This window comes from Desmodus rotundus, chromosome 10 (assembly GCF_022682495.2).
Source record: "Desmodus rotundus isolate HL8 chromosome 10, HLdesRot8A.1, whole genome shotgun sequence".
In the NCBI taxonomy this organism is placed as follows: Eukaryota; Metazoa; Chordata; class Mammalia; order Chiroptera; family Phyllostomidae; genus Desmodus; species Desmodus rotundus.
This window is the reverse complement of record NC_071396.1, coordinates 6,542,145-6,554,430: the sequence shown is the minus strand read 5'-3', so window position 1 is coordinate 6,554,430 and position 12,286 is coordinate 6,542,145. Positions and strand designations below refer to the sequence as shown.

General features: G+C 40.3%; 1 protein-coding gene across 1 annotated transcript in view; it reads left to right on the top strand.

Moving 5' to 3' along the window:
* The window catches only part of USH2A (usherin), a 499,855-nt gene that overhangs the window by 113,876 nt on the left and 373,693 nt on the right, over positions 1 to 12,286 (top strand). The window contains exons 15-16 of the mRNA XM_053912470.1: positions 2,297 to 2,460; positions 10,193 to 10,351. Of these exons, the coding sequence (XP_053768445.1) occupies positions 2,297 to 2,460; positions 10,193 to 10,351 (323 nt within the window). The remainder of the gene's footprint in view (positions 1 to 2,296; positions 2,461 to 10,192; positions 10,352 to 12,286) is intronic.

Sequence of the window (12,286 nt, the reverse complement as noted above, 5' to 3'; positions counted from 1 at the left end):
CTCTTTATGAAATCCATTTAGCAAGTGAGGTTTTCCCATAAGGATGAAAAATGGAGATTTTAAACAGATTGCGGGAGAGCGCGGGCTATATCAGGAGAGTCAGTGTAATAAAGGTTTCTTTATATTAATATTACAGAAACCATTTATCCTGACAAAATCAATATCGCAATTCATCTTAGTTTGCTGTTTCTCTCTCAAAGCTTGAAATGTCTTTTCCTTTATTATGTATAATTCTGTTTTAATAAACGTGAGCTATATCTCATTTAGAAAGTGCTCTTGAGAAGTGGTAACTCATAAAATGACATCAAACTTGTAGCTTATTTGCTAAAGAGTCTTGGAAATGTTTAAAATTATATTTAAGTGGCTGAGAAATTTACAGGAATCATTTTACTTAAGCCTTAATTACAAAATTATCCCCACTGTCCTCTGGGCTAGAAACAAACTATAATATTCTGAAAAGTCTCCTGTGAACTTCATCCAGATAAAATTCCCTCATACTGAAGTCAAGCAATTATCACAAGTGAGATAATTTAGATACAACTGTGGCTTGGATAAGAGACTATAAAATCAGGAATAGTCCCATTTAATTACTCAAAACACTGCCTGCGTTGCGAAGAAGCGATTTATTTATTCCATTTAGATTCAGAACGTAATACTCCATGGATATCGACTTAGAGCTGACTTAGAGTTAAGCATGTAGCTGGAAGAAAAGAGAACAGCATCGAGAAAAGGAATTACGCTATGCATTGGAAACTGTCCCTCTAAATGTACTGTATATAAAACGAGTGTGATTGTCTCATGAGTGAATGGTAATAAAAACTGAAATACTCGAGAGACACTTATTCGTGAGCGGTGCGGTGATAAATTGTGTACTGGGAGAAGTGTGCATCTTATTGCTCCATCTTACCAATATGACATAAAAGACCTACAACCAACATCCTCTAAGTAATAGCATATAATGAACTTAAGAGCAAATTAAATATTTTGCTGCTTCTCTAATTCCATTTTAATTTCAATGCATCGTTTTCTTCAGCTCCCGTACTTAAGTAGCCCAAACAAAACATCGATTTGAAGTGTAGTTCTGATGCAATGTCTATACATAAAGCACGTCATATAGTTGGTTACAGGAGAAAAATGTCCTTTTATCGTGGCATAAAGAGGGCGCACTACGGTATAGCGGTTTTCAAGATAAAGTGTGCTTTATTTATTCCCTAGGTGATACTGGTCCATAAAACAAATTTGCAGCTTATTTAGCAGCCTAGCTTTTATCCGCCCTTTTAAGGGTGTGGAATGATTACCCAAGAGACCACACTCTAGAAGTTGCAGAGGGTAAAGCGACTCCATCCACCCAGCATCTTCATTAGAAAACGTAGGTGAATCTGTAAGGTTGTTATTAAATACATTGTATGGAAAGCCCTTGTTAAATGTGGGTGATCTTTGGACAAGTATGATTTTTTGCTTCTCTAATGCTTCATGGCACCAAGTTTGCTCATTCTAGTCAGTGACATTGTCACAAGTTAAGAGTTTGAAGAAACAGGTTTTAGTTTCTATCAGCGAAATGCCAGAACAGTAATTTTTTGAGGAGCAACTTTGGGTCCAAGAAATGTGAGTTGAAGTGAAGTTCTCCCATTATATTTATAGTGTTAGCTTCTTTTCCTAGGTCACAATAATTCTCTGTTCTCCAACCACTCTGGATAAGTGAGTTTAGTGCATAAAATAAACAAGGGAATATAACATGTATTAAGGCACCGTCAGCATCGGAACGTGCCTTCTCCAAACTGTTTTCTCAGTGAAAGTTAGTCTTTATAAAACTAAATGTAGAATTTCAAGATTTTTAGGGAAAACAATGATTATTACATCCACTTTCTATCTCACCACTGATAAATACTTGAAAAGATAATTTTGGGGGTGCCTAATCTTACATTTTAGCTGTCACGAAAACTGTTTTTTGTGAGAAAGCAAAATTTACAGGATTCTTACTTGAACAATGGGATTCAAAATAATCCATAAGGTGTGCTGTGACGTGTAAAACAGCCACGTAACAGGTTTGGGGGGCTCTCAATTAGTTTACAAGGAGAAGTCTTCATAGAGGTTTTATCATAAGCAGCATTTTGGTAAATACGTTTTTGTGTGTTTTGTTTTATTTCACATTTGTTTGTTTAATTCAAGAATCATTTTCAGCACATTGGCTAAAACATCTCATCCCACAGTGTTATCGGTAGATGCCTGTGACTTACACTATGAATTATTAACCAAAACGTGATTCTCTTGGATGGTTTATTTCTCTTGTTTTCAGATGTCAGCCTTGCAATTGTCATCTCTCAGGAGCCTTGAATGAGACCTGTCACTTGGTCACAGGCCAGTGTTTCTGTAAACGATTTGTCACCGGCTCAAAGTGTGATGCCTGTGTTCCCGGCGCGAGCCACTTGGATGTCAGCAACCCGTGGGGCTGCAGCAAGGGTAAGTGTGCGGGGCCCTGCACTGGCCTCTGCAGAACGTCCCACGGGGGAGGGGGCCCGCTGTTCTCCTCTCCGTGGGGAACCCTGCAGGAAGGCTTAGGTACACTGTGGACCCGTTAGGGGAGAAACCAAAAAAAAAAAAATCACACGAAATGACACTGGTGTTCTTTCCCTTGATTAAGTCATGGAAAATGGCGATATGATAATATTGCTAACCGGGTATGGGCAAGGGGTTTTTGTGTCACTAGGAAGGTGACCGAAGTCCTGCTTTACCCCAAACTGAGGGACTTGCAGTGTAAAACTCAGGACATGACTGGGTAGGCCAAATGATCAGTCACCCCACCACAGAACGGTGTTTCCAGATGATTTTCTCTAACAAGGGGAAGATTGGTACTTTATTATTAGAGTTGTCTGTCCTCCCATCCCACACATTTTATGGGCACGGTGCTACCAGAAGTTGTTTATTGACACTGTAGTGATCATTGTCATTAGTCATCGCGGCATATTACTAACTCCTGTATTTCCATATTCTTCTCTTCCTACTTTCACTAGCGTTAGTTGTTTAAACATCGCCCATGTTTCTCATTTTAACTCTTGAAAGCCAACAATAGCATCTGAGTATCTTTTGACTTCTTAACACCCTTTTCCAGTTCCTTGAACTGATTCCACCAGGTTACCCACAGTCCTGCCATTTAAAACACACTGATGATTTTTTAAATATTTACTTCAAGACCATACGCCCTTGCCTTTTTTCAGAATTCCTAAGAAATGCATGCTGAAAACGTGTGGTAAGGACCCCCTCTGCAATGTGTCATACCATGCGTCTTCTCCTCGGGGTGTCCTGAGCTGATCAGGCGTCACAGTGCTGGGAAATGCCACCAGTCAGGACAAATCGCCCTAAACAAGCGGGCCGGGTACATGCTTTCTGTGTGTGAGGAAAGCAGCCATAAGCAATGGATGTTGGGCTCCCTGGCAACTGCACTGGATATTGGGGGATCGAAGGTGGAGTGCAGCTAATGATTAAGACGGATTTACATTTTGTGCCTGTGTGATGTATTTTTACTATCCTGTGTTTTGCTGGAACTTCTGGAGTGTAGTCTGAGTAAAACTGTAGAGGTTTCTGCTATTTTGAGAAAGGAGGATCATTACCCATGTCTAAATACAGTCTAAAACACAACTCTGGCTTTCCTTGAGCATTTAATTAATATTTGTTGTTCATTGATTAGCACTGGAGTTCATTGATTTTTGGTGCAACAGAAATTGCTTTGGATGTCAGCTGTAGATCATCATTTAAATGGGACGGTGACAGCTTTAGATACAACCTACCCAATCTCAGTGATTTTTGATCAGTTCTGCACGAATCTTGTGTGAAAATATTGGCCTCAGCTCCGTGTTTTGCTACCTATTCTTGTTTCTGAGACACGGTTGAGGAATTATCCATCAGGCGAAACCAGATAATCTGGTCACTGGGCACCTGGACGACATTTCATAGTAGTGGCAGACACCTGATGTTAACTCTTTTCTTCTCTGGGCCACCCATTCTCAATCTCCTCAACGGCTTCCCATCATTAATAACTTTAAAAACTTTCATATTTCTGATTGTTCTTTCCTGGATGTAACCATTTTGATGTCTCTCGTTAACATTGTGACCTATAGTACTGAGCATCTTCCTTCAACCATCTGCGGTGGTTGTTGCTGCTATTTTAGGTTTGTGTTTCAGAAAACTTACAAAACACAGTGCAAAGTTAGAAGCTCAGGCTCAGCAGAGGTAATTCATTAAAAGAAAAAAATAGACAGGATTCCCACCTCCACAGGAGCTTGAAACATTGCGAGTGGGGCTCAGAAAAGCCCCCACTGTGGGACTTGGGTGAAGGAAGCCTGCTTTCTCTCCTGCTCCTCTTTGATTCTCCCATGGTCCTTGCTTTTTATCCTAGCAACCACCAGAGCAACCAGCCTCAGGAAGACGTGGTGCTATTGAAAGGAACGTAGTGCTATCTATTGTTGAAACTGTGAACTACCTCAGGCTCATGCTTCCTCTCCCTCCAATGGATGTCAAGAATGTGTTTTCCTCGAGAATTAGAATGTTTCATGGTGCTTTTCTACACAGTTTGGATACCGTGGGATTATAACTATTATCTTTTCCATTTCCTTAGAGACTGCTGACAACAGTTTAGCAATAGCATCTGTGATTTCTTTTTTTTATGATGGGGATTTGGGATAAGAATCCTAAGATGTAATTTTCAGAGTGCAGGAGAATTGATTTGATTTCACATAAAGTAGTTAGGGCCTCTCTGATAATATGCTTTCTTGTTGTGTGATTTACTTCTTTCCTGTGAATATTTGTTTCATGCTTTCAAAATGATAGTCATTCCCCTTGATAGGAGGAACAGAAAGAAAACAGATATTTAATAGCTCTGCTTTCTGTATTCTTGTCTAGATAAGTTCCAGTTTGCCTTAAACTTCTGGCTATAAACTGAACATATTTATATTTATGTATGTATAGATGCACATATATTTTATTACTTAATTATATATTGCATATATGTTTTAATTATTTATGAATCATTTGTGTGTAAGTCTTCTTGATACTCTAGTCTCTATCTCTACTCACTTTTGTGTTTATCCTCGCTTACCTGCCCATCTTTGTATCATTCACATTTTTTCTTTGTCCCTACTTATCAAAGGGGCTCTTATAGCTCTCCTTTTTTAAAGAGAAACATTTTTATTTTGGTAACATATAGACAACAAAACTTACCATATGAACCATTTTTAACTGCACAGGCCAGCAGTATTAAATACATTCATAATGTCACTATCATCCTTCTCCGTAACTCATTTCTTCTTGTGAACTGGAACTCTGTACCCCTTAAATGTTAACGCCCCCATTCCCAGGCCCTGGCAACCACAGTTTTACTCTCTGCCCCTTTGTCCATCTTTCCTCTCATTTTCCTTTTGGGGATCCCATTACTCATGTTGGTGCATGGGACACCTGACATTTTCTCATAGGTCTCTAGGCTCTGTTCCTTTTTGTTCAGTCTTTTTTTCCCTCTTTCCTTAAAATTGAATAGATCAGATTGCTGTATCTTTAAGTTCTATCTCTGGCTTTATCTTCAAGTGTACTGTTTGTTTGCTATACTCAAGAGTCTATTTCTATTGATTGCCTTTTTTTATGAGTATGGTTCACAGTTTCTTTGAGTGTGTTGAAATTTTACGTTGAAAACACTTAAGTTGTTCAATTTTTTTTTTTTTTGGCAATTTGCATAGACTTAAATGGTGGAAAACTTTCTCCACTGTAGCATACAACTGCTGATGTCTATAATCAGCTTTTTACAAAATTTTAATGCTTACTTATAGCCTGGCTTCCTAGGAGGTCATTCTTGTGTCTTAATCAGCCAGTGATATGATCGATGTTTATTATGCTCATATACTTTCAGACCATACAGCTTCTGCCAATCCTCGTGCATGGGTTGGAAATGCATTCAGGGTTATAGCTAGTTCTCAGCTCTCCCTTGGCCTTCACCTCTTCCCAGACTTGCTTGGTTCTTCCTCATACATCCATGGTTCCCTAGCTGGCCAGGAGCTGTAGAGAGCTTATCTCAAGCCTCAGTGTCTTTCCCTTGCCCAGAGTCTCCTGCCTTATGCTCAGGTTAGTTCACTACTTAACCCAGCGGGGAGCACATCCTCAAGGTGGCAGATCTGTGGGTTTCCCTCACTGTTCTTAAATGAGTCTGCCTGTTTGAGATGGCAACGCTATGAGTGTTGTTACCACCCCCCAAATGAAGTCATCAGTGCCCTGCGGTACCAAAGGTGCTGATATTTATAGCCAGCCCTACTCTGCTGGAACGAACATACTTGGCTATGGAGCAAAAAGGCCACGGATGCTTGTGGTCCCTCCTCAACGCTCTACCAGTTTGTTAAGAATCAATATTCTCTATTTATTGTCTGCCTATGAGTGCATTAGAGCTCCCAGAAAGAGTTATTTTGATGACACGTCCAGTTTTCTGTCACTACATTCTTTGTACTGGTTTACCTAGAAGTGCCCTAGTCTCTTTTTTCTTTTTAAATATCTCATAATTTTCTAGCTATTCTTTAATTTTTTCATCTCATCTAGGGCAGACACTGTTGGGTTGTTCTCAGTTCCCATCATTCACTGTTTTATGTTAACAGAACGTAGGGCTAGGCTCATGGCCTCTTCTCCTCTAGTTAGCCAAGGCCCCTAATCTCCCGGCTGGGATGGGGAGGGTGACAATGACGTGTGGGGTTCCTGGGCACAGGGCATGCCCTCCATCCTTACTCTTTGCTTTCCTGCTGAACTGGGTGTGGACTGAGTGGTCACACACCTGGACTGTGTGGACAAAGATAACCTTCTAGGGATGGCAAAGCAAAAGGATAGAGCGAATCTAGATGCCTGTGTAACAGGCACAGTACTGGCAGCCTTTTGTGAGACCGACAGACACATATTCATGCACATGCACTCATTTTACACTCGTCATAACCCTGACAGGTAGGCGTTACCATCCCCTTCCTATAAGCAGGGGGAAGCTCAGGGGGTCCATTGGGAGTTTGACTACAGACACCCAACTACGGAAGGGCCCAATCGCAGATGAAAGCTCACGGCTCCTAGGCAGATGGATGCAGTCACACAATACTGTACATGCTTTCTTCCTTAAAGGAGAGTCGGGCGTACGCAAAGACCATTGCTGGCAGTTTTGATGAAAGAATATGTGATCCTTTTCTCAGAAGTCTACTTTCAGCCCATAAAGGGGAGCTCAAGTGAACTCATGCCCAGGATTTTGTATGTGTTGTTAGGGTGGCGTTAGGGCACCTAACCCTTCGGGTCTATGAAAATGCTTATGTAAGTGCCAGGTAGGCACCAGTCATTCACACTGCAGACCGGGACAAGATTGTGAGGCCGTCCTAACAAGTTGTCAACTTTAAAATTTTCCCAGAGCCCGTGTGTGTGTGTGTGTTGGTGCCTGGGTTTGTTGCCAAGGAAATTTTCATGCGATGCAAATCATTTTCAACTCCCTTGGACAGGGGACTGAAATATCTCTCTGTCTTTCAGTCCTCCTAAAAGTATTTCACTGCCTTTGAAACTAGTCTGAAGGCCAGTTTCGATCGCTTGAACCCTGAAATCTGTTGAATTCCTGATCACGTGCAGATGCAGTCATTTATAATCACTAAAAAAATATTAAATTGCAAGGGAGTGCAAGGCTCGCTGTGCTACAAATGAGACACGATCTTTGTGGTTCCACCAAGAACAATGGGATTTAAAGCCCTAAATGAAAATTCACTGCGAGATCAAAGGTACCATCAGTGTTCGGCCAAAGTGACCATGTCGATTATGGCAAATCCACGAATTCGAAAATATAAGGTGTTTGGAAATAATTCTGTCTCCATTTGTCATTTTGAGATTGTTATGATACTTGTCCTCTATCTAAATAGGCATATAGAGAGTTAGAAGTTTAATATAAAAGTGCAAATTCTAAAGGAGAAGAGAAAATGTAAAGGGGAAGAGAGTATATCGAGTTGGAACCTTTTTCTTTCAAACTCTGACATCAGTATTATCTACCACAGGGTTAGGGGCACTGTCTTTACGAAGCATATGCATAATATATGGAATTTTATGCATTTCAAAGTCGGTGCTCTCGAAATGATTTCATGAAATGTTCCTATTAGATTATATCATGTCTTTATGGTGGAGAGTATCACGCATGAATACTGAAAAATCAGCAGTAACGCCGGGTTGAAAGTCTTTACCTGGTGAGCAGGATAACTTCACGTGACCACGCCATACTTCCCTAGCCTGTTGTGTCTCCCAAGAGTGCGTGAGGCCAGCACCAGCAGGCTCTCTTGCCTTCAGACTTGCAGTTGGCTGCAGCTGCTAACAGGAACCTGCCCGTCATCTGGAGGGCTGTTGGAAAGGGAAGTTGGAAGATTTAACATCCAGTTCCTCATCTCAGTGTAGGAGTGGCCTGGGACTGGCTGCATCTCAATCTGAGTGGTCCCAGCCCCTGCCTAGTGATCTTCACACGCTTCCTGGGGTGCTGAGCCCTATCAAGCTAGAGAGGGTGTATGGAAAGAAGTCCACATAGCAGGCCTGGCTGCTGATCTTTAGAAAGACCTGCTTACAAAGTTGGCTTTGGCTGGCTTCTGGGAACTTGGGTTTCGTGACGGTTCCCACCATCCCCCCAAACTAGTAAGGGTGGCTCATTGTCCCTTAAATTTTATCCAACCAAAAGGTTTATACTTAACATGTGCTATCCTCCTGGGCATCTGTCTATAAGAGCAGCCCCCACACAAACCCTGGGCACGGAGTCTCTAATGAACTCCCTGGTTGGAAACATTTGGCAGGCATTTACGTGACACATTGCTGGGGGAATTAAGCAGATCCTGTGTGGCTAGAAGTGGCTGCCTTCCCTGGAACTCACCCATGTGCCTTTCCCTTTGTTGACTGCACTATCTCCTTTTGCCGAAATAAAGATTAGCCATGAGTGGGACTCTGTGACGAGTCAGTTCTGTGAGTGCAGGTCCTGGGAGGTGGTCTTGAGGACCCTTGACATAAATAGTCCCAGACCTGGCTGTTACCACACCCTAGGATGCTGCTCCATGCCTTTATACTTGGCCCACCCTTTTGAAAGTAGTGTCTTTGTTAAGTTCTTTATGAAATCACTTAATTTGCATGTGCTCTCTCTTTTCTCCTGCATCCCTGTCACCTAGTGATTGCAGACATTTCATACAAAAATATTGATGATCATTTGGTTTGTTTCTGCACATGTCTTTTAAATTTTCCTTAAAGAGATCAATGGTTTTAAGAAATAAGATAACACAGTAACCTGTGTCTTCAACATCTCATTTAACGAGGAAGTATGATTGGACTGTGGTTCTCTAAATAGATGAAGGATGATGCGTATGTTAAACCAGAGGCGAGTAAATGAGCGTGGTGGAGTGTCCTTAGAAAATAGACATGCTTTTTCTGCTTCATGTTTATAGTGAATAAATGCAGGCTTACTCTCAAAAATAGGGAGACTAAGGAAAATATACAGGGATAGGAGATAGTGTTTTCAGGGTATTTACTTATATCGTAGAAAGTATTCCTAAAGGGGTGAAATGAATGCTCTTGGGCACCTGAAAGATGCAATCGTATTATCTGTCCCCATCACGGTTCCTCTGACAGGGTCTGCCGGGTTCACGGAGTACATTCAAATTGTTTTTTGCTAATATTTTGACTCTTTAGCATTCATAACATCCACAGCTATTTGTATGACCAACTATTATCCTTTTTCACACTGTGCTCTGCGAAGCAAGAGGAGGCATTGTGCTTAATGCAATGGAAAACTTCCTTCCAGAAACGCCAAAATCACGCTCCTTAAATTTCAAGTGCCAGTGGATCTTACTGATGTCAAAATTTAAATTAATTAAAGAGCAAAGAAGTGTTTTGCTTCCTTGGATAGTTTCTCACACACACACACACGAAAGGACAACGAAGTGCTTCATGTAAACTTTGTGGGTTCCCCCCCAATTACAAATTTGTTATATGCTTACTGATAAAAAGCTTTGCTTTAGTAATTCATGATATATACCCTTTGTTTATTAATGTCTCGGTCAACCGCATGTCTCCTTGATAAAGTAATCCTGAATCAGAAAGACCTCTTTGCTGGGTATCTTGCTTCTCTTTACTGTGTGCTTATTGATTGCCTTTGCTAATAAATGCTCTCTCCATTGTAATTTAGCTCCGTCCCAGCAGCCGCCTCCCAGAGGACAAGTTCAAAGTTCTTCTGCTATCAATCTGTCCTGGAGCCCACCTGATTCCCCCAATGCCCACCAGCTTACTTACAGTTTATTCAGGGATGATTCTGATATCTACACAACTGAAGATCAATACCCATACAGTGAGTTTAAAGACTGGGGGATGGAAAGATATAATATTCTGGGAGTTGATACATTAGTTAAGTTCTCTGACATGGAGGATGGATGTTGTGGTTTCCTCTGTCTAGCACAGAGTGTTTCAAGCAGAGAGAGAATTACAAATCTTTTTTTAAAAATTTGAACTGATTTATTCATTTTACTTATTTTTGTTTTTTACAATTCAGACCCACAGAAGAGCTGTAAAAACTCTCATGTACCTTTCACCTGTATCAAACAGATGCTTCGTTGCTGTTGTTGTCGTGATTATTGTTCCTGAGCCATTCGAGAATTGATTAAAGACCCCAAATATTAACCCCAAATATTTTAGCCTGAATCTCCTAAGAACAAGGAAATTCTCTCATATAATCACAGAGCAGTGGTCAAATTCAGGAAACTTGACATTGACATAATACTCTTGTCTAATGTATAATTCATGTTAAATTTTTGTCAATTGTCCCATTATTGGAAGTGGTTTTTTTTCTCCTGACCCGGGAGCATGCATTATAAATCTCACTAGTAGTCAAAGAGATGCAATAAATGAGATACTTCTGATTTGATAAGCCATTAATGCTTATCAAATTCCTAAAGATGAACAGAAACAGACCTGTCCGGGGCTGATGAGGATGTGAAGGAGCTGGGATCCACCTGAACTGCTGGCGTGTCTGTGTGGGTTCAGCGGTACAACCTTTCCCACAGGACAAATTGTTAAAATATGTGGAAGAAACTTCCCCTTTGTATACCATTTGACTCAGCGAATTTAATTTTGGAAATCTTAAATGAATAGTCATCAATGGACACAAAATAGATTCAAACCTACTCTGTATGTATTAACAAAATATTGGAAAAATTCAGACATTCAAAAACTTTTCATTAAATTATGGTAACTGGAATGATAAAATCCTGACACATTATGAAGTTAATTATAGGATATGATTACCTTATGTCTCAGTTTACATTAATGAGTGGGAAATGTTTATGCTGTGTTGTTTAAGGTAATTAAGTGCTATTAAAAATAATCTGTGAATTATACTTTAACTGAAAAATATATGAAATTACTGCAGGACTTAAAAACCAATCTGTAGTTTTCTCTGATGTAAGGATTGCAGAAAATTTACCAAATATTTCTATTATGTGAATTCAGCTTTTAAAATTCCCAGGTTAAAAATAGAATGCAGGCAGCATGGCCTTAAATTGAAAGAGGAAGTGTGTGAACAAACACGAATACTGTCTTTGCATCTGTCACGTTTACGAAGATTTGAGAGGGGCTCATAGAATTCAAGCTGCTGAGACACATTGTTAGAAATATAGTTACGCATGTTTCAGATAGGGTTTCCCCAAAGACACAATGAAAACACAGGAAATTCTCCTTTCTGCTAGCTCTGGCTCGTCTGCTATTTGCTCATTGTCAACTTTGGCTACGAGATAGTTTAAGACACTAGTTTAAGAAACACAGGAACAGTAATGCCAGTTCATAGTTCCATGCTGTTCTCTTTGTTTAATGCCCAATTTTCCACATTCTAGTTTAACACGTTTAATTCGTTATAAAAGTATACAAAGCTGTGAAGAAATACTAAAGTCCCATAATCTTCCTCCAGATATTAGAAGGATGCCTTCTTTTAGCATATCGATTGGCTTTAAAACTTCTGCATAGCATGTGGCTTTATTTTGTATCTATTATCACAGGTTACATGTTACACCTAATTCGGAGTGACTCGTACCTTCATTACAATGTCCAGCATTTTCTGCTAACTCGAAATGTCTCTTCAGTACTCCAAGTGTTCTTGGAAGTTAATGGGAACCCTGAACTTCAAGATGCAGATTGCAAAGGGAAATGAACATCTGTCTACATCTGCCACATTGGCAAAGCATCCTAAAAACCTGCTCCTAGAGCGTTTATTTTCTTCCAAATATCAGCATGA